Source organism: Oncorhynchus mykiss, chromosome 9, assembly GCF_057628025.1.
Source record: "Oncorhynchus mykiss isolate SJ-2025 chromosome 9, ASM5762802v1, whole genome shotgun sequence".
NCBI lineage: Eukaryota > Metazoa > Chordata > Actinopteri > Salmoniformes > Salmonidae > Oncorhynchus > Oncorhynchus mykiss.
This window is the reverse complement of record NC_143030.1, coordinates 25,241,856-25,264,224: the sequence shown is the minus strand read 5'-3', so window position 1 is coordinate 25,264,224 and position 22,369 is coordinate 25,241,856. Positions and strand designations below refer to the sequence as shown.

Genomic DNA, 22,369 nt, shown 5'->3' with positions numbered 1-22,369 from the left:
ATGAACATTTGAACATCTTGGACATGATCTGTTAAAATCTCCACCCAGCACAGCCAGAAGAGGACTGGCCACCCCTCATAGCCTGGTTCCTCTCTTGGTTTCTTATTGCTTGCTGTTTGGGGTTTTAGGCTGGGTTTCTGTACAGCACTTTGAGATATCAGCTGATGTACAAAGGGCTATATAAATACATTTGATTTGATTTGATGTGTGTGTACGCATAATGCATAATCTTTAGAAGGAATGAGAAGCAAATATATGGTAAACTGACTGAATACTTGTCGATAGGTAGAGATGGACTTCATTCTCTTAATATTGTTTTGATATATTCCCATCAGACTCCCCAGACACCAGCAACCTTTTTAGAACCATCATGACCACATGATGGCTTGTAGTCATTGGAATGTACTTATTAAAACAGTATAATAGCAAATGCCCTGTGGCATGCTACACAATATAGGTAAGGCTACTCATTGAAAGTGCTGAGCGCACCAAATGTACTGTAAGTACCAAGCCCCTAAAGGTATCAATTCAACAACAATGAAATGGTGTTCTGTTTCTTGCTGAGCATGGGTAATTAAATACACACACACACACACACACACACACACACACACACACACACACACACACACACACACACACACACACACACAGAACACCCTTGGCTCAATTTCCTACATCCAAGAAAGTGGTGAGTCCCTGAGCAAGTGCAGTGTGTCATAACAGAAAAATTCTGCCTCAGAGCATTAGCACCAGGCTAGCCCCCGTCACAAATTCCATTGTAACACTGCACTAATAGGGAGACCAGATATTATTTACCCACTAGCAACACCATGCAACTTGTTCAGAATGTGAATCAGATCATATTCGTACAATGGGAGTGTGATTGCTTAGGCAAAAAAAACAAAGCCAAATTTGTCTCGCTCTTATGGGAAAGTGAAATGTTATGCAGGTCTACGCTCAAGTGCTATTTCTATAGGCTACATAACTAGGTCTAAGTATACCTATGTGGTTTTGGGTGCAATAACGCCAACAAAAAATGATTCAGTGTATGTAATGGTGTGAGACATCTTATAGGGTTTTATGTCTGCTTGATTTATACTGAACAAAAATATAAACGCAACATGCAACAATTTCAGTTCATATAAGGAAATCAGTCAATTGAAATACATTCATTAGGCCATAATCTATGGATTTCACATGACTGGGAATACAGATATGCATCTGTTGGCCAAAGATACCTTTAAAAAATGGTAGGGGCGTAGATCAGAAAACCAGTCAGTATCTGGTGTGACCACCATTCGCCTCATGCAGTGCGACACATCTCCTTCGCATAGTGTTGATAAGGCTGTTGATTGTGGCCCGTAGAATGTTGTCCCACTCCTCTTCAATGGCTGTACAAAGTTGCTGTCAATCCAGAGCATCCCAAACATGCTCAATGGGTGACATGACCGGTGAGTATGCAGACCATGGGAGAACTGGGACATTTTCAGCTTTCAGGAATTGTGTACAGATCTTTGCAACATGGGTCTGTGTTAAAACATGAAGTGATGCCGGCGGATGAATGGCACGACATTGGGCCTCAGGATCTTGTCATGGTATTTCTGTGCATTCAAATTGCCATCAATAAAATGCAGTTGTGTTTGTTGTTGGTCGTTTATGCCTGCCCATACCATAACCCCACCGTCACCTTGGGGCACTCTGAAACACAACGCCATACATGTGATCTGCGGTTGTGAGTCCGGTTGGACGTACTGCCAAATTCTCAAAAATGACGTTGGAGGCGGCTTATGGTAGAGAAATTAACACTCGATTATCTGGCAACAGCTCTGGTGGACATTCCTGCAGTCAGCATGCCCATTGCATGATCCCTCAAAACTTGAGACATCTATGGCATTGTGTTGTGTGACAAAATGTCACATTTGAGAGCGGCCTTTAATTGTTCCCAGCACAAGGTGCACCTGTGTAATGTTCCTGCCGTTTAATCAGCTTCTTGATATGCCTCACCTGTCAGGTGGATGGATTATCTTGGCAAAGGAGAAATGCTGACTAACAGGGATGCAAAACAAATATGTGCACAAACTTTGATAGAAATAAGCCTTTTGTGCATATGGAAAAGTTCTGGGATCTTTTATTTCAGCTCATGAAACATGGGACCAACACTTTACATGTTGTGTTCATATTTTTGTTCAGTGTTTGTGGTTTAAGCCTACCCAAAAGTACACGTCGTATCAACGTGAGCCAACTTCATATCTCTCTCTCTGGAGTGCATGTGTGTCTATCAAGTTTCTACACTGGCTTTGGCTCTGGGGGTGTTGTCACTACTCGATAATGTCTTCAATCCTATCCCTTGTCAACACGGCTAAAACAAGCCGCCCTTGGGAAAATGTGTGAAAAGGTAAGAGCCCAATACTGACAAACAAACCATTTCTGATGGGAGGGGGCGACTTTCTGGTAATTGGTCAAGGCGTGAGACAGATGAGACTCAGTGAAACAACATGGTTCTTCTCAAGAGATAAAGTGTATGCTCATATTGTGTTTTTGTTTGCTCTATTTACTGAATTAGGAATAAATCATCCCCATAAGTACCTACCCACAATGACAAGTAAAGTATTAAATAGATATTCATCTATCCCTAAACCGATCTACTTGCATCAAAAGTCTAGTGACGCAAAAAGGGCTGATCTTAACTTTTCCTGGACATAATGTTTCCACCATCATTTTCTATGACCCAAAAGAGCTTCTGGACATCAGAACAGCTATCACTAACCTCCATTTGGACGAGGACTTTTACTTCAATCAGTCGGAGACGAAAGACATAATGATTATCGCGGACCAGGCCCAAATCCCTGACACTCGAAGAAGGAGACAGCGTTGTGTGGGATACCTGACGAGTCTCTGGATACCTCCCTGAAGAAAAAACTGGAAGAGTTCCATTCGAGACTATACTATCAATGTGATCTGAAGAACTGTAATATCCTATGAGTCTATGAGTCGCAGCTGAACAAGGACATGGTAAATGTGTGTCTCTTTGTTAACAACTGGTGCACAATCTCTAATGTTAAGGAAGTCTCAAGGTTCTGCTCGCCTGAGTTAGAATACCTCATGATAAGCTGTAGACCAGATTATTTACAGAGAGAGTTTATCTATATTTTTCATAGCTACCTATTTACCACCACAAACCAATGCTGGCACTATAAGACCGCACTTTAAAAGCTGCATAGGGCCATAAGCACACAAGAAAATGCTCACTCAAAGGTGGGGCTCCTAGTGGCCAGTGACTTTAATGCAGGAAAATTGAAGTCCGTTTTACCCTAATTTCTACCAGCGTGCAACTAGAGTCTCGATCACCTTTACTCTACACACAGAGATGCATACAAAGCTCTCCCTCACCCTCCATTCGGCAAATCTGACCATAACTCTATCCTCCTGATTCCTGCTTACAAGCAAAAAATTAAACAGGAAGTACTAGTGACATGCTCAATACGTAAGTCGTCCAATGTTAAGCTACAGGACTGTTTCGCTAGCACAGACTGGAATATGTTCCGGGATTCATCCGATGGCATTGAGGAGTTTACCATATTAGTAACCGTCATCAATAATAAGTGCATCTATGACGTTGTCTCCACAGTGACTGTACGTACATATCCCAACCAGAAGCCACGGATTACAGGCAACATATGCACTGAGCTAAAGGCTAGAGCTGCTTTCATGTAGCTGGACTCTAATCCTGACACATATAAGAAATCCTGGTACACCCTCTGATTAACCATCAAACAGGCAAAGCGACAATACAGGACCAAAATCAAATCCTACTACACCAGCTCTGACAGTCGTTGGATGTGGTAGAGCTAGCATACTATCACAGATTACAAAGGGAAACCCAACCACGAGGTGTCCAGTGACGTGAGCCTACCAGATGAGCTAAATACCTTCCATTGGCACTTCAAGGCTAGCAACACTGAACTATGCATGAGGGCACCAGCTGTTGTGTTCACGCTCTCCGTAGCCCATGCGAGTAAGTCCTTTAAACAGGTTAACATTCACAAGGCAGCAGGGCCAGATGGATTACCAGGACACATACTCAGAGCATGCGCTCACAAGCTGGCAAGTGTCTTCACTGATATGTTCAGACTCTCCCTGACCCAGTCCGTAATACCTACATGTTTCAAGCAGACCACCATAGTCCCTGTGCCCAAAAATGTCAAGGTAACCTGTCTAAATGACTATCACCCCGTAGAACTCACATATGTAGCCATGACATTCTTTGAAAGGCTAGTCATGGCTCATATCAACACCATCATCCCAGACACCCTGGAATCCACTCCAATTCACATACCGCCCCAGCACTGTCCGATCTCAGATGGGAAAGGGCTGTGTGGAGTGCAATAGAGATTGCGTCATCTGTGGATATGCTGTGGCAGATAACATTTGATTTTATTTGATCAATTTCAGACACTGGATTTCTGAATCGTGCTTTTGGAAGTGCATTGTACTGTACAGCAGCATGTCCTGGATAGAGGGAGTTCAAACACACTTCCGGAAGCTCTATCTGGAGACCTACTTACTGCAATTGATTGAATGCCATCCTCAGTATCTTATGACTGTTAGGAATGTTTTACATGCATTAGGTAGGTGAGTTTGTGGTGTGCTAAAGGCCATTAACATAGCTGAGAGATGGTCTATATGCGAATGACGCATCACAAAGAACACACACATTTCACGATTTGAAGGCTAAATTATTACGCCAGCTTATCCCCAAATGTACCTAAGGATACACAGAGCACAATAGCTTCAGATATACCTAGACTGGCTATATATAAAAGTTGTCAAGTACTTTGTGCATAACCAGTGTGCTACCTTTCCCTTGAATAAGAACACAGAGGCTTGATGCAACTCTTCAGGTAATTACCGTTGAGAGGGAGAGGGGGTGGGAAGGGGGGGTTGTGTTGCAGTGCACTTGATGACTACTCCATGTTCTACCTATTTCCCATTTGAATAATTCTCTCTGCAGCTATTTGCGTCAATCAACGAGCCCCATCCCCAGGTTTCCCCACCCCATCCTCTCGTATCTGCAGAGTTAGAGTCGAGTTCTTCCCACCACCTTTTTTTAGTGAGACTTGGGTTGAAGTCGATTCCATTGCAATTCAGTAAATATTGAGATTCCACAATTGAATTTAATAAGGACTTTTTGACAGATTTTTTGGACCATTTTGTGGTACCTACCTCTTCTAGATTCATTTCATCTGGACTGTCCCAGGGTTTGAGATATTTTCCTGTGCGCTGTTTCTTCAGAGGCACCACCACTATGTAGTATCCCCTGGAAATGGGAGGAAAAGCAAGAAAACAACTGAATGACAAGGTATTTCAAGCTCTTCAAGGTCAAAGGTCATTGTCAGTTCACTCCATAAGATTTTTACAATACACCATTGTATTGTAAACAAAACAAACCAAGATCAAAGCTTTGAGCTTCATACACAAAAATGTATAGCTTCCCTGAGGAGCCTTATCCTGTAGGTGTAACAGGGTAGGAGGCGTGGAGGACAAGAGACAAAGATGACAAATGATCGCGCCATTAGCTAGTTACGCTAGCCCGTTATCATCAGAGAAGTCGGCGCACTGTTTTACCCGCGGGCTAATTAGTACCCCTCCGTGAGAGTGAGAAGAGGAGCTGGAATTAGAGGGATTTTCAACCCTCCATTGGGGCGACAAGGGAGATAAAGGCCTCTACCAGAGTTTTTTCAGGGCTTCTCCAGGCTGGGCACGGTGCTAGCTAGCGTTAGCCAGGAAGGCAGTGTGGTAGGCTGATGGGAAGCTAATTAGCTTAAGCACTGGCATAGGGGAGAGTGGGCTCGAGTGCATCCAGCAAGATCAAAACCCTAGATTGGTTTGAAGTGCCAGATCTGCGCATTGGTCTTTTGACAACCCAGAGCTTAGTTGGAAAGGCTGGAAGAGACATTACAAGGCTTAATACTGGGGAGTGGGTTAAATTGGATGGGAGAATTCATTGTGTCATCTTCTCTCTGATGAACAGAGAACAATAAGAACAGGCTTGATACAATGCAATTAATGTAATATACAGGGTACACTACAGAAAGTGATGACCTCTTCAGTGCTAATGTTCTGACCTTTCAAACAGTATTCAAAAATAAAGTGCCACAAAATCTGGCAGTGTCAAATCTTGCCCCTTTCACTTATTGAGAGGAAAAATAAGCTTAAATGGTATCCTGCTGATATAATTGAACCCAAAGACGAGCTCAAGGTAAATAAATGGATTAGGGCAGCCACCGAGGTAATTGAATTAAGTAAATTCAAATTAGGCTAAATAGCCAGCTCTATAAATACAAGTCTGCAATTATCCATTAGCATTAGCGTTAGTTTTAATCCCCGCCACTCACCTGACTTTCTCTGAAGTCTGGACTGAGGGCAGCTCCACAGAGACCATGCCATCCAAGTTGGTCTTGCCAATCAGGTAGGGCTTGGTGCGCAGGATGTCCGGGGCGGTCATGGTGGAGACGCGGTGCTGGAGACCGCCGGCGCTGTTGCCCCGGTTGGTCAGCAGGAAGGAGTACTGCGTCCCAGCCTGTAGACCCGTGATAAGCTTCTGAGTGAGCTTGCCATCCACCTCCACGCTCTGGCCATTGTCATAGAGGATCTGGATTTGCAATGGTAGGAGAGCGTGTGTGAATGTTGAGGAGATGCACTAATCCAACATATGAGGTCTGTTTAGTCAGGGAAATGTCCGGACCTGTTCAGATATTTATGTGACTACTATATTTTTGGCTCATGTCACTTTCTGGATCCTCGACCATTGTTATAAAAATATGGAAGATAATCAAAAAGCTCTTACTGTAAAAGGCTGAGCTGCGTTATAGTTGTCTGGGATCTCCCAGGTGAGGAGCACAGATGTCTTCATGGCAGCTTTCACATGAAAGTTTTTTGCAAACACTGCTAAAAGAAAGGGGGAGCAGATGATTTAGACACAAAACAAACATAACCCTCCTTAAAGGATTCCAGAGCAATAAACCTCTTACCTGAACATGTTTCTCTTTACAAGCAGTCTGAAACCAGCACTAGTGTGGTCTTAGCAGGGTTACAGCGCTGCCATCTTACCTTTGCTTTCTTTTATCTTACCTTTTTATTAACAGGAGCCCTTTATAATCTACAGACTCACCTTTGGCTTAGCTGACAACACATGGGACACATATACTTACTCCACCTGTTCATGATATCTTTCTTTCTTATTGGGTGGGAGGGCTATGTATACATACAGCAGATTTTTTGACCAATCATGAGATCAGTAATCCCATTCTGTTTGTTCTTCTGCCACTAAAGCTTGACGAGGTGGTTGCTGTTGATGGTGGTTGTGGAGTGAAGTTGGATTGGGGTGCGGGAGGGGGAATTGGGGTGGGGTCCTACCTTGATCCAAGGGCTGTGTCCTGAACTGGACACTGGGACTATAGGGGCCGGAGCCCTTGCTGGTGAAGGCACACATTTTGATATCGTAAGTGGTGTCAGCCTTGAGGCCGTCCAGGGTGACGGTGGACTCTGGGGCGGTGATGAAGAGTTCTGAGGGACTCCGAGGGCTATTGATGTCCTTGTACTGCAGGGCATACTTCACGATAACGCCGTTGCGCTCCGCCAGTAACAGGGGATTCCAATTCACCTGAATGGTGGTGGTAGTGCCGCCCTCGGCCGCAATGCTTTGTGGGAAGCCACTAGGCACATCTTCAGGAGTGTTGATCTCTTTTACTGTCTCCTCGCCAAAGCCCACCTTGTTGCGGGCAGACAAGCGGAATGTGTATGATGCCCCCTTGTGGATCTCTTTGGTGGTGTAGTGGTTCTCGCGCTCAGGGAACTCGATGATGGTCAGGGGGTCGACATCTTTGCGGCCAAAGCGAAGGCGGTAGCCTTGCAGGGGGCCGTGGGTTAACGTTGGAGGGTGCCACTGGAGGAGGGCAGTGCCCATGTTGGTAGGGCTGACCATGAGTCGTGGTTTTTCAGGTACTAAGAAACAAAATAACAAATTCAATACAAATTCAATACAAATACCGACAGACATTATGACAATTTTGAGAGGATGATGACAACCCAAGCCATAATCCCTGACATAGCAGAATCTGATCTCCTTTCCAACTGATAACAGTGTTAAGGGTTACCACTGGCTGATGTTGTTATGTGTAAAGTGTTAAGCCACCAAGAGAGCAGTATATAGCTAACACCCTGTTTGCATAAATGCTAATGCTGTTTGCTTTGATACCTACCAATATGGCCTCCCTTTTAAGCATTTACTGAGTAAAGGCTCCCATCCTCTCCCCAACACACACACACACACACACTAGCCATCTGTATCTGTACGCCAGGCAGGTGCGGCATGAAAGGCTTTTCAGACGGATTAGACGACAGCGCAATTATGTCTCACACACACAGCAAAGTATTTCTGAATTGCCATTTGGATTCTGTCATGCTGCTCTCTCAAAAGAAACCAATGAGAGCTGAACAGACCATCGGGCTGCCTTCAATTTGGAAGTATTTTTCTTCCCCCATTTCCCCACCTCATTTTTTCATTAGTTCCTTAACCCCTGTGAGCATTCCAATGTCAGAATGGGGGGGTGAGCAGAATTACAATTGTTGTTATAATTGAGGTGGCAATTAGCCACATTCACACTTTAATAGCCGTGGGCGGAAAGGTTTGCTTAGCACCATTTTTTTGGTCTTCCTTTCACTGGGTGCAATTTCACAGCTTTCTACAGGACAAATGCATTTTTTGATGATCACAGGGTACATTAACAGCGGTGACAGGTCCCTTACCTGCGCCAGTGGTGGTGATCAGCTTGGGCTTGCTGCGAGCGCCGTCTCCCTTTGTCGTGTAGGCTGCCATGGCAACCGAGTACGTGCTCTCAGCCTGCAGCTCTGAGATGACCATTTCCTGTAGAAGAATAGCGATTTGTATTTGTTTTACTCTTGCTTGAGATTTTACTGCAATTTGGGCATAAGAGGGGGAGTGTTTAGGGATGTTGTGTAATATTAAGATCATCATACAAAGGACCAAACTAATGTACATTTGTGTACATACATTTATGCTGTAACTCATTGATTCAGAGGACATACATTATCTCACAGATATTATCTCACTAAATAGCAAATAACTGACAATGAACATGGTTGGTAAAAAAACGGCCCTGTTATATAGTATTTAAAACTATAGCCTAGTAGCCGCATCATCCTTCGCTCCATGCATACGATCTGGACTGGTGGACCATAAGCCTAAAGTTTCATTAGTCGTATGTACAGGATACACATGGTATACATTGTCCAAAGAAATGCTTACTTGCACCCCATGCATTGAAAAGGAGAGGGTGTAAGTAGTGCAGTACCAATGGTACCTTATTATCATCTTATGAATTGTGATGTGATTGGCTCTGCAATAAACTAGGTTCCCCAATCAAAAAGCTTGCTTATTATAATAAAAAATGCTAAGAAACTATGCATAGCCTCTTCCTATTGAATATGGATTCCTGCTAGTCATGCCATTCCACTTCAATTTACAAGTACAAAACAAGTAGTGTATGTTTTGTCTTTTTGTCTTAGCGGGATTCAGAGGAGTCAGGAGGTGATGTGAGGTTCATAACAATCAAAAGCAAGGGGAGGTCATGAACAGAGGAGACAGAGCATGCAGGGGAACGAAGGAGGAACGGGATTAACACTGTATCAGGTCTCTGTATCTACTCACATGTTCAGTTGAGTCATCATATTCCCACTGATTACGATTTGAGATGAGTGGAAACAAGAAACAAAACAAAACAAAGACTAAGTACAGAGTCACCGGTCACTAGTAAGATAGTAGAGACTAGAAAGAGTTGTTGAGTAGTTGCCACAGACAAGACACATACTGTATATCATACTGACTGATGATTTTACCCTTAAGAGATGTCATTCACTGACCCGCAATAAGTTCTTGATTATGTTCGTTCCATTGAATTTACAGATGTTGATCCATTGGATTTAAATTAAGGTCCCAAAGCTCCTGTGATTGTCTCAACCAGATTTTGAGAGTAACATAGGAGGAGTCACATACTGTGTAGGTCTATTCATAGACATGTGTAGACAATGTGTATTTTATCATAGATATACTCAATGGGTTTCAAAAGGTCCTGAGAACAATTATACTGAACAAAAATATTAACGTGTTGATCCCATGTTTCATGAGCTGAAATAAAATATCCCAGAAATGTTCCATACGCACAACAAGCTTATTTCACACAAAGTTTGTGCACAAATTTGTTTACATCCCTGTTAGTGAGCATTTCTCATTTGCCAAGGTAATCCATCCACCTAACAGGTATGACATGGCAAGAAGCTGATTAAACAGCATGATCATTACACAGGTGCACCTTGTGCTGGGGACAACGTAAGGTCACTCTAAAATGTGCAGTTTTGTCACACAACACAATGCCACAGATGTCTCAAGTTTTGAGGGAGTGTGCAATTGGCATGCTGACTGCAGGAATGTCCACAGAGCTGTTGCCAGTGAATTCAATTACAGTTTATGGTAGAGGAACTGTCTCCAACATCGTTTTAGAGAATTTGGCAGTACGTCCAACTGGCCTCACAACCGCGACCACATGTAACCATGCCAGCCTAGGACCTCCACATCTGGCTTCTTCACCTACGGGATCGTCTGAGACCTGCCACCAAAAAGCTGATGAAACTGAGGAGTATTTCTGTCTATAATAAAGCCCTTTTCGACGTGAAAAACTCTGATTGGCTGGGCCTGGCTCCCCAGTGGGTGGACCTGGATCCCAAATGCGTGGGCATATGCCCTCCTAGGGCCACCCATGGCTGTGCTCCTGCCTAGTCATGTGAAATCCATAGATTAGTGCCTAATGAATTTATTTCAGTTGACGGATTTCCTTATATGAACTGTAACTCAGTAAAATTGTTGAAATTGTTGCATGTTTCGTTAATATTTTTGTTCAGTATTATTTGTGTCATAAGGTTTAACCATATCATAAAAATGTGTGGTTTTAACATCACTTTATACTGCTTAGTAGCATATCCTTTATGTAATTTTACCCTGGCAGGAGTGACTCTTATCCTCTGCTATCCTTGTGTCAACTAACGTCTCAAGGCGAGAGGATGTGCGAGTTTGGAGAGGGAAGCGGAGGAGGAGGGTGCTTACCTGCGCATCCTCGATCAAGATGTCCTTGATGCCTGGCTGGCCCATGGGTTCCCCATTAACCATCCTGACATAGTGCACCTGGTACCCTCGAATCTGCCCGTGCTGCTTGGTGGGCATCGGCGAGCGCCAGATCACTTTAATTGATGTGGAGTTGACAGCCTCCACCTCGACTTTACGAGGTGGGCCGCTGGGAACTGGAGGAACACCATGGGATAAAAGAAAGAAGGTCAAGATTATAGAGGACCCCTTCTCCCCGTTTTAATTCCTGTCCAACTCCAAAGAGCAAAATGCTGAGGTGAAAAAATCTAGAAAAGGGGAACGAGCATACTGCAACAAGCACTGTATGACATCAATATTTCAACAACGGCACGGGAAAAGAAAAACAAACCCAAAAACAGGTCTGACAACTGACCTAATCTGGAAACATCAAAAAAATGGAAGTAGTGGATTAAAAACATGGAATAAAAATGTGTTTGTCAAAATAGAAAAGAGCCAAAGGGAATGCTTCAAAAGTTTGAAGCACCCTGCAAGAATTTTGGCTATGAAGCGTGAAGAAAAAATGAAATTGAAAAAAATATTGTTGTTTTAGGCCATTAAAAATATACCTTCCAAAGTGTGTCCTTTCCACTGTCCATAACTTGCCATTCAGTCAAGTTTATAAAAAAAAAAGTTAAAACTAAAAGTTTTTTTCTCATAAAAAGTGAAAAAATGACAGTTTGGGACTGGAAGTCAAAAGGCCTGAAGTGCTTCCGTGCAGGAGAAAAATGCCATACCATATGTTGAAATTGAGTAAAAGCATAAAAGGATAAAGGCTGAAAAAAACGGACAAAAAGTTAATTGAGATTTACAAAAAAGTCAGCCGCAGTCTGTTTAGTAGAAAAAACAAAGTTGCATGAGAGTTAGGAGTCAGCTTTGTTAGAAACAGGAGGAAGAAGCAGGGAGGGACGCTAGGTCAGAGGGACTGTAGATGCTGTTAGACAGTATCTAAAGGGGGTTAGAGGTTAGAGGGAGGACTGGATTTGCAACAGGGCAGCGGTTTCAGAAAAACATACCATCCTCCTCGGTGCGAATAAGTTGTGGTAAACTTTCAGGTCCTTCACCGACATCTGTGTGAGCAGTCACTGTCACACGGTATTCGGTCCATTTTTCCATGTTTTCCAAGAGGTACTGGGCGCTTTCGGGAGGGATGTCGGATATTTGTCGGATGGTGGTGTCCTCCCCTTCAGTGGCAGCGTATTGGATGGCATACTTGGTTATGATCCCATTCTGTAACTCCGTAGGGGGCGGCCGCCAACTTACCAGGATATTGGTGGAGCTGGGACTAGAGCACTTCACATCCTGAGGTGGGGCTGAGGGCTCTGATTGGAGGAGTGGATTTGAGGACGAGCAGGGTTTTGTTTGATTGGATCAACCATTTCAGTTGGGGTGTTGTTTTATTTTGTTTGTTTCGAGGGGTTTCACAGGTAGGTTGAAGTATTTTGGGGTTGGGATGATGGTGGTGGAAACGAACAAACAAAAAAAAAAAGGGAAAGGGAAAATAAATATGACACAAAATGAGGACGAACCACAAGGACTGAAACAATGTTTGCAAAGAAATGGTATCAAAGGTCAATGAGGTTTCCCAAATTAACACGAGACAAAAGGCAAAGACAAAAGACTAACACTTTTTAAAACAAGGTCAACTCAATAAATAAAATCACAAACACTGAGGATGTATGGATGGGGTTGTCATGAGATAATAGAACACCTTCCATATAGGTAACCTACCTTTGTAAATAATACCTTACATATTATTTCCTAAAAGCTGTTATCAGTATAGGGCTTCATATCTTGGATTTATAAGCATGACTAAAACTCACATTTAATATAAACGTATCCAATTACTGCTCAGTAAAAGTTCACTGGATCACATAAAATCCAAATAAAATCAAACAAATATCAAACATTGGGCAAGCAGTTACCACGAATCCAAAAACATAAAGGTTGATGCTTCAACTCTAGCAAAGTGTAAAAAGTTGTATTGGTCACCAACCTTTCCGAAGCCTGTTGGTTTGTGGTAAAAGCCTGACTGTACAGCAGAGAACTTCCCAAGGAGATATGAATGACTTTTCAAAGTCTCAATGCAGACATCTTTTCTTGGTACCTCCCATCGAGTTTGGACTTTTTGAACTTAATACCTACCTGTTCTCTGTTCTCTTGTTTGTCTTACACAGACCTCGGGTTTATTTTAAATATCTAAATGCACTATGTTTTTGTCCTTAGCTTTCAATTTGGTGCCTTGACAAATTGGTCAATACTTTAGTAATTTCAATAAACCGGAGGGCTTATTGTGTGTAAAATAAGGTAATTCTCTATCGTCAGTGATACTACTTGCTTTTGAGCTTTCTACAGTACTTGTAGTCTATCCAATTTTGTATTTGATTCTTTTGTTAAGGGGTTGGCATCACCAATGATTAATTATACTGAGAAAGGGAAACTCCACTGACCTCCAGATAAAAGGTGCAGAATTGTATTTCCATAGAAAGCTCAGTCTCAATACGCAAATATTCTGACGTGGCTGACACGCAAAGTCAAGAGACAAGGCTTTTAATAGTGGGATAACATGCCCTTCCCCTAATCAAAACTGTCAGACAGTCAGACAAAGAGAAAATTGAAATTGAAATGAATAATTCACATATCTATTATTGGCCTTAGTTGGGATGTTTTGCACATCAAAGGTGTTGAAGAGGAGTAGCTTCTGTAGAAAGTGTGACCTTGTCAGTTGACTTCACAGGAGAGCCCTGGTGAACGCTGTCCATGCAGCTATTTGAAAGTGAATAGGTGCATGGTCAGGTTCCAAACACCCCGTTTCAGCTCCAATCGCTGCAGAACCTGTCAATTTTCAAAGTCACCCACCTCTTTTGATTACATACATTTTTTTATTAAAAGTCATCCACCTCTTTCAATGACATTTACTTTGTATCATGTCATGAACATGTTTTTGGCAAAAGGTTGTGGAATTAGCATTTGCAATTCTAAATTGGCAAAGGTAGATGCGTTTGAAAATTGATTTGATTTTTCTCTCTCCAAGGTGTTTCCACATCCAGTGGTAAACTGTCTGGCCAGAGATTAGATATGGAAGAGGACCTACGTGTTTGAGGGGTTTCTGCAGAGATCTCGTTGGTGTAGGCTCCGATACCATGCTTACTGCGCGCGGCTAGCTGGAAAGTATAAGTAGTGAAGGGTTTCAAGTCCTTCAGCAGGTATGTGGTGGTTGGTTCAAAGCTGATTCGTTTCTGTTGAGATAATGGTATGTCATCAGATCAGAACATAAGAAAAAGGTATACCATTGGGTGTAAGATACATTGGGCCAGTATAGCTAGCCATATATTGAATATGAGAAACCAGTTACCTCCTCCTTGTCGTCCCCCTTCTTGTACAGAAGTTCATATCCCATGATTTGATTGTCTTGTCCGGTCTGTGCAGGGGCTATCCACGATAGTAGTATACTTGTTTCGGATTTGGCTTCCCCTTTGAAGTCGGTCGGTTGAGAGGGGACTGGGAAAGCAATACAAATACACATTTGGTCCACTACACCAATGCTACTCATTGTCACTTCCATCGTATCTCTGCTAAAACATATTTGACGAGTGCTGCTGCTGGTACTGCTGTGGCTACTTTTACTAATAATAACATTGGTAGTAACCTGTTATTAATACATGATGATACATTCTATTACCTGTTATTGCTACTATTGCTTTATATATTTGAATGAAGTAAACAAGGCCCCAATCTTGTTTATTAAACTGTGATTTCTGTCATTCAGAATGGCAAATTAAAAAGGAAATTGCTTGGCACTCAAGAGCCAAAAGAGATTTGAAGTGTTTACAGCTGTGGTCAAAGATGAGGAGACTTTTATCTGACTAACAGGACAGAGTGAGTGAAGTGTTTTCCCAGAAAGACACTTAGCTGTCGAATTAGCCTGTTGATACTCTCCATTGCAGAGTTGGTGCTTGTTTACTCATAACTCAAACATTGCAGAGCTTCAGCTCCTACAATAATGTATCGACTAGCTCACATACAGTTAATGCTATTGTCCATGCTTTGGTCCAAACAAAATCACACAAAAAGCCGGCTACAGACAGATCTTACCCCCCGTCTTGGCAATGATCTGGAGATCTGCAGACAGAGGTCCATCGCCCACCGACGTGTAGGCCAGGACCTTAATGTAATAGGTCTTGTTAGGGATGAGGCCTTGAATAGTGAGGAAGTTTGACCCACGCACTATCTGCTTCTCCCACAAGTTGACGTGCTGGGCAGAGTCCATGGTGTAGTACACACGGTAGCCCATAATCTGCCCATTGGCCTCCTCTGGTTCGTCCCAGTGGATGATGGCTGTGGTGGCACTGAGCATACGACCCCTGACCTGCCTGGGCGCCGTGCTAGGTGCCTGCTCGGCCGTCTTGGCTTCGATGCCATCGCTGGGCGGCCCACGCCCGATGTTGTTCACCGCCACCACTCGGAACTCGTAGTCCGAGTAGGGACTGAGGCCGCCCACGCTGTATCGAGTGGTGGCCACGCCGTCGATCTCCTTGTATGTGTCCTCTGAGATCTTGGACTTGTGCTGGATGATGTAGTAGGAGACTGGCTCAGGGTTGCCTGAGTCCCATGTCAGCGTGATGCTGGTGGCCGTGCGCTCCGTCACCAAGGGAATGCCGGGCGGCTTGGGCAATGCTGGAATAACAAACAAATACGATATGATTTAAAATATGCATGCTCAATATACATGGTTAATCTACAAATAACTATAATGTACAAATAACAGTTGTGGGCCAAACACTAGGCTAAATTCCTGTGGAATAACACCGCTATTTATTTGTTATAAAGAAGAGAATATTGGTGACTTATTGGTGACTTATCCAAGGAAAACGGGATAACCTCACGTGAAACTTATAATAACTAACAATAGACAGAAGCCTTGAACATTTCATATGAATTCCTCAGGCATTATCAAATTTCCACGAATAGGCTGGCTGTGCAACGATAACAATAATAGCATTCCTACCCTTCATACTGTAGATTTATTTTCAGACTGTACATTATAAAAGGACATATTTGTTTTAACCTTGCCTTACTTATTAGTATGCCACGTCAGTGCATTATAACCATATTTGAACTATTGTAAAACTGATAAAGGGCCAAAAGTCCTGGAAGCCTCCCAAGTACAACAAAAGACGTGCTTTTCTCTGCTGTTACACCGGTGGCATGAATTGAAAGACATGAGAGCGATGGATTGTCGTTATATGCCACCTCTAATCTCTCTCTCTAGTATGCAGCGGAGGAGATATGATTACACTCCGATAAGAACCCTGCCTTCTGAGAAGACCAAACAATACCCACTGTGCACGCACGCAAGCACACACACACAGGGTTCTTTAGCTGTCATCAGGTCGAACCCTTTTGGGTTCCATGTAGAACCCTCCATGGAATTGTGGAAGAGTTCTACATGGAACCCCAAACGGTTCTACCTGTAACCAACATGGGTTCTTCAAAATGTTCTCTCACGGGGACAGCCAAAGAAAACACTTTTTGGGGGGGGGGGTAGAGCTTTGGTGTTTAACTCCCCTGTTTGAAAGATAACCCTTTCACTGACTCTCAATCTAGAATCTAATGCACTGAGGCTGATGTCAACACATCCCAGGCTTTAGGAACCCTCCTTCTGAGGCCAACAAAACATGACAGGAAGAAGTAAACAGGTGCTACCTTTCACCGTGATCTGCGCCACCGCCTCAATAACCCCGAGAGTGGACATGGCTACGCAGGTATAGTTGTTAGACTGGCGGACGTCAGTGAGTTCCAAAACGTTTCGCCCTATGGGCATGTCGTCCTCGGGCGTCAGGTCTTCGGCTCCCAGCATCCATTTGACGTAGGGCATGGGGGAGCCCACAGCCACACAGGTGATGTTGACGCTGCCTCCAGGCATGATCTCATTGTCCGTAGGCGGGATGGAGAACCGTGGGGGCACCCGTCGCACTACAGAAGACAGAGGGTAGGGGTAACAACTCATACAAGCTGCACAAGGCCAAGGTTTCCCATCAACGGCCGAGAAAAAAAGAAACTCATAAGTTATATACGAGGATAACAAATATATTTACAACTTGCCAGAAATTGTACTTTTATATCTAATGTAATATATTTAGACATGGATCTTTTATTCTGTGATGGTTGGATGGAGAGTAAAACACACAGTTTCACACACAACTGGGTCCAGGCCTAGCAGGGCTCAGTGATGGGACTAGCTACGGACTAACAATCACAAACACCATGCATAAATGATACCATTCATACAGATATAAAGAGAACAGCACAGAGGAACTGGAGGGTCGACAGCATGCCAGAGTGAAGTGATCAAGAGAACAACTTCAATGCTGCGTTCTTCCAGTTGATGTGGCGTAAATGTGCCGCGTCACATTCTCACATCACACATACAGATGCTCCGTGGTGGAGACACATCCAACTATGGTACAAGTACATGGAATATGGTGCAACTCTGCTTCTCAGATCAAAAAAGTGGATACACGTTCCAAAATAACCACGTTCGAAGTAGAAACTAAAACCAAATCAAAATTTGAAACCGATCCAAAAACAAATTGATTGAAAATAAATGATGCAGCACTATGCACATGGAAAGATACAAGGCCGGGCCTGTCGTGGGGGCTTGGACTCTCTGTCATGCAAATGGGAAGATACAAGGCCGGGCCTGTCATGGGGGCTTGGGCTCTCTGTCATGCACACAAGCACATAGCTGGCTTGGAAAGGCCACCATGGTTGGGAATGGGAAGGAGAGAGGAGGATTGAGAGGTAAAATAAATAGTAACACAGACATACAAAAAACAGATATCAAACATGGGGAGGGTGCCTAGGGTTAGGCTGGCAGCTTTGGGTTGCACGGAAATAAACACGACTGGCTATTATTAAGATAGAGTTGCCAGGGCAGGACGAATGGACAGCGTCACTGAACAGATATGGGGAGGTGCTACAGTGTGACAGGAGAGGACAGGGAGAGGCAAAGGAGTCATCTTAACACAAATCACAATGTTTTCTGAGGTTTGACTTAGGTAGTTAACCACACATGATTCAAACACACCATATAAGGTAAGAGGATTTAAGGGACAGGGACTGGAGAAGGGGTAGAATAATACAGGAACTGGGTTTGGATTTTAATACATTTCTAAGGAGGAATGATATTAAAGGAACAAAGTCAGTGTTACTGCTTATAGTACTCAGAATGAAGGCCCCAATAGACCAATCTCCTTGGATACTCAGAGACGTAATGGTGGGAGTATTTGGGGAATGTTGTTTGCTCTTCCATGCGCCTTGGAAAGATGAATCACTCTGGTGCTTTGGCGGTGAACCTCGGTGATACTAATAAAGAGTGAAACACTCCCATCTTCCCAATCACTTTTAATTAAAATTAAACAAGCTTCTCTCTCGAATATTGGGCACAAAGATGAGCCTTGACTAATGTAATGGCAAGAGCCATTGGATTTTCTCGCTGTATGTGGCCATTAATATACATTAACATGATGTGATGTAAAACTGAGCGTTAGCTAAAATAGCATTTTTTGCTAATAGCATTGTTGGCTAATAGCATTGTTTGCTAACGCTGCAAGCCTGAATCTACATGTAGCATTACCGAACGTGTTCAACCGCATTCACATTTCATACAGCACATTCTGCTAAGCAGATTGTTCCTCTCCAGAGAGAAGGAATTTCAGAGAACTCCTTGCATTATTAAATACAACTTATAACTCGCTTAATATTTAATTAATATCCAATTGGATCACAATCCAAGACATAATATTATCATACTCATTTGAATATCATTACATTTGTCAAGTCTTGCGCCTATTGCTACAAATACATTATGCTTTCATCTCACAAGGCTATGCTACCTTAACAGCTGAGAGCTAGACCTCGCCACTGACTATAACAAAGGAGAATTTAAATATATATATTTCTCTGACACTATGACGAAGAGCAATAGAGGGAACATTTTCATCCAGTCTTAGTTAGTCAAATGGCTGCTCAGTGGGAATTCTTTGCTCATTTTCATGTGCCTAGGCAGGCCGCAGAGTGTGGCAGCGCTTCATTCCAGGAGCCTGTAGTTATAGAGGACACCCTTCCTGCTCCGGTGCTGCGGCTCAAGTTGGCGCTGTGCTTTTTTGTGCCGCCTGCCGTTGTCACGGCGTTGACCTGAGTTACCAAGCAGGAACACTAACAAGCTACGGACACCGAGGGACGGGGGCAAAGGGTAGGGGTGAGGCTGAGAACAGAGGTGGGGGGGGATCTCTAGCTTGAGCATAAACAGGTCACCATGCAAATACTCCCGAAGATGCAAATATTATCCCACACCCTCCCACCACACTAAAGCTGCACTACCCCTTCCATTACATGCACCACTTTTTGGACAGTCAAGCATCGTAGCCAAGACCAAGGGAATTCCTCATGGAAAAAAATGTACTGAGCAACTAAGCAGAAACAATAATAATACAAGGCTATAAATAATAATGAACCAAGGAGAGAACAAAACGAGAGAGAAAAATGGCACGCAGGTGCAACTACTGTACATTCACTTCATTTGTATTCTTGAGACTTTGAGATTTTTAAAAAATTTTAAACGGTTGCAATAAATGAGTTTCTTTAGTTTCAGTTTTTGTAAGGCGGTATAAAAGTAAAAAAAACACCAACCTTCTCGCAGCTCTGAGGGATGTAGGGGGTTTGATGCAGAACACAATGAAATGAGGAAAGGAGAAGAAAACAAGGGAAACACAGAGAGAGTAAAAAGGCCATGTTCAAGGCGTTCAAAATGCTACTGTGAAGGACGTCCTGTCACATGGGGACAGGGAGTCCGCTGCATCGCCCTCATACCCTGGTTTAGAGGCTTAACTAGTACCACTTCAACATGTTAAGCATTTTGAGGGTTGAAATCATTTGCTATGTTTAGCATATAATACAATCCTATCCCAGTCATGTGGTTGGCTTGTATCGAGTGCTAAGGATGAACATATATGTGCTATGTGTAGGTTGGGTTTTACATACAAATGTTCTGCATGTTGAAAATGTGAGCGATGCAAAAAGTCCTAATATGATATCCAGAAAGATATCGCTGTTCAATTTGGTCAATATCCACTTTCACTTTGTTCCACCCAATAAAATATCTGTTAACTCATCATTATTCAGTTTTCTAAGTATTGTCATTGACTGTGATTTAAATGAATGATCTGTGATGATACTGCAAACCACAAGACTCGAACAGAATTAGAGATAGTTTTTAAAGAAAAATAGCTACAGCTGGCAATTAAAATATTCATATTAAATTCATGAAAAACGATTTTACTTAAAATAATAATAATATCCAATGGTGTTCAAAGATTAATATAAATATGTAACAATGGCCTTAATCTTATCAGTAAACACAATAATATTATTACAATGGACTTAAACTATGTAATGTGACTTTCACATCGAAGGCCGAACCTCAAGACAGTTCATGATAATTGGAACAAAGATTTGTGATAGCTCAAGAAGGTGCTATGAAGGCCACAATAGAGTGTTACCTTTCAAGGAAGTATCACTTATAAGAAAATCAGCAAATAAATGTATGCTATCACCATTAACTTAAACATTTAAATTGTTGCAAAAAAATAGCTGATTTTCAACATGTAGTTAAAAGCCATTATTTAGAAAATCTACATTTATCTGATACCTACATACAATCACTATTAAATATAATCTCAGCACTTTTAAAACTGTATTGACAAAGAGTTAAAGGTGTCCTTCCAATGTTGCTCAAAAGAGAAAAAAGAAAAGAAACAGATCAGAGAGGATCTGCTACTATGAACAGTGGGGATTGGTGGAGGGATTGTCCACCCGTTTCCCCTCAAGGTACATTTGGGAGTAAAAGGCAATTAGTAGGTAAAACACACCAAGCAGTCAAGTCATTGGAGTTAGATAGGAAAAATAACAGAAAAACAGAAAACATAACACACAGGTTCAAATCAGTGCAGGTAGGTCAAATAGAACAAAAGAGCCATACTTACAAGTACATCACTGGACACGGACATTTGGACTGGATCACTAACTCCAATACCCCAAATTACCCCGTTTTGAACACCCATCTCACCAGTTGTACAATAATATACCATACCAAATACCACTTTAATGTTTTCTTCTATTTATTTTTTCTTATCAGAATGTGGGTAACCTGCTTCCAAAGGAGAATACCGTTGTTGTTTTGTTGTCACTTTCCTACCTCTGACATATAGATTGGCGGGGGCAGAATAACGGGTTCCATCGTTGTTGGTGGCGACGCACTCGTACTTCCCCTGGTCGGACTCTTCGCTCTGCTCAATCTGGAGGGCGCCTGTGCGGGAATAGAAGGTAGGTGCCGGACACCATTGGTTTAGTGTCAGCCATTTTTAATATAGTTAACAAACTTTTTATTTTATTTTTTAAACTTGCTTGACTGGTCAGGGGCCAAAATGTTATTGAAGCCCCCTCACTCCTAGACTTGCTCTTTTTATGAATCCATGAGGGTACATCGTAAAATCGGCTACCATTGTAACTAGCGTAGAGGGATTGTTTTTTGTATCTGTAGGGATCATTTGCACAGAGGATAGTTTACTTCACCATTGACCAACACAACCTTATTTGTTTCGCAAATAGTCATTCTTCTTGTAACTTGACAGTTTTCCCCTAACATTACCCCAGCCTGATATATCAAATGTGTGACATCTTTATTACATATTTTCTGTAATTATAAAAAGACTAGTGTATTACATCAATCATGGATAGTTTTAGTCAGATAGCTTTACTATCAGGCCTACAGAAATCTTAGGGGAACAAATAAACATTTAACAAGCATGGAAAAATATTTAACATTTAACATTTACCTCATTGTTGACATCAGAGGATAAAAACCAACCTACATACATGTTGCAGGGTCTAAAAAGGCACTCAACTTTAATACCAGTGTGAAAATATGTCATAGTATAGCTCGACTTTGAGGGATAGGGGCAAGCCCTGCAATGTACAACATTTCACCGGACTGTCAATATGGGGATGAGTGAAACTGCTTCAAGGAAGCATGGATCAAACAAAAGAGGTTTACAGTATACAAAAGCAGCATAACAAGGGAGGACAATT

At 42.5% G+C, this 22,369-nt stretch overlaps 1 protein-coding gene across 22 annotated transcripts in view; it reads right to left on the bottom strand.

Annotated features, from left to right (window-relative positions):
* LOC110531736 (receptor-type tyrosine-protein phosphatase delta) overlaps positions 1 to 22,369 on the bottom strand; it is a 614,032-nt gene that overhangs the window by 60,236 nt on the left and 531,427 nt on the right. For 10 of the 22 annotated variants that reach the window (XM_090183809.1, XM_090183811.1, XM_090183808.1 and 7 more), the window contains 13 exons: positions 21,477 to 21,587; positions 16,925 to 17,194; positions 15,314 to 15,895; positions 14,574 to 14,719; positions 14,313 to 14,457; positions 12,235 to 12,540; positions 11,183 to 11,376; positions 9,734 to 9,760; positions 8,812 to 8,929; positions 7,420 to 8,007; positions 6,851 to 6,951; positions 6,399 to 6,655; positions 5,227 to 5,320 (listed from right to left, as the gene is read on the bottom strand). In XM_090183809.1, coding sequence (XP_090039935.1) covers positions 5,227 to 5,320; positions 6,399 to 6,655; positions 6,851 to 6,951; positions 7,420 to 8,007; positions 8,812 to 8,929; positions 9,734 to 9,760; positions 11,183 to 11,376; positions 12,235 to 12,540; positions 14,313 to 14,457; positions 14,574 to 14,719; positions 15,314 to 15,895; positions 16,925 to 17,194; positions 21,477 to 21,587 — 2,939 coding nt within the window. The remainder of the gene's footprint in view (positions 1 to 5,226; positions 5,321 to 6,398; positions 6,656 to 6,850; positions 6,952 to 7,419; positions 8,008 to 8,811; positions 8,930 to 9,733; positions 9,761 to 11,182; positions 11,377 to 12,234; positions 12,541 to 14,312; positions 14,458 to 14,573; positions 14,720 to 15,313; positions 15,896 to 16,924; positions 17,195 to 21,476; positions 21,588 to 22,369) is intronic. The other 12 variants (XM_090183825.1, XM_090183827.1, XM_090183826.1 and 9 more) reach the window with 4 other exon arrangements.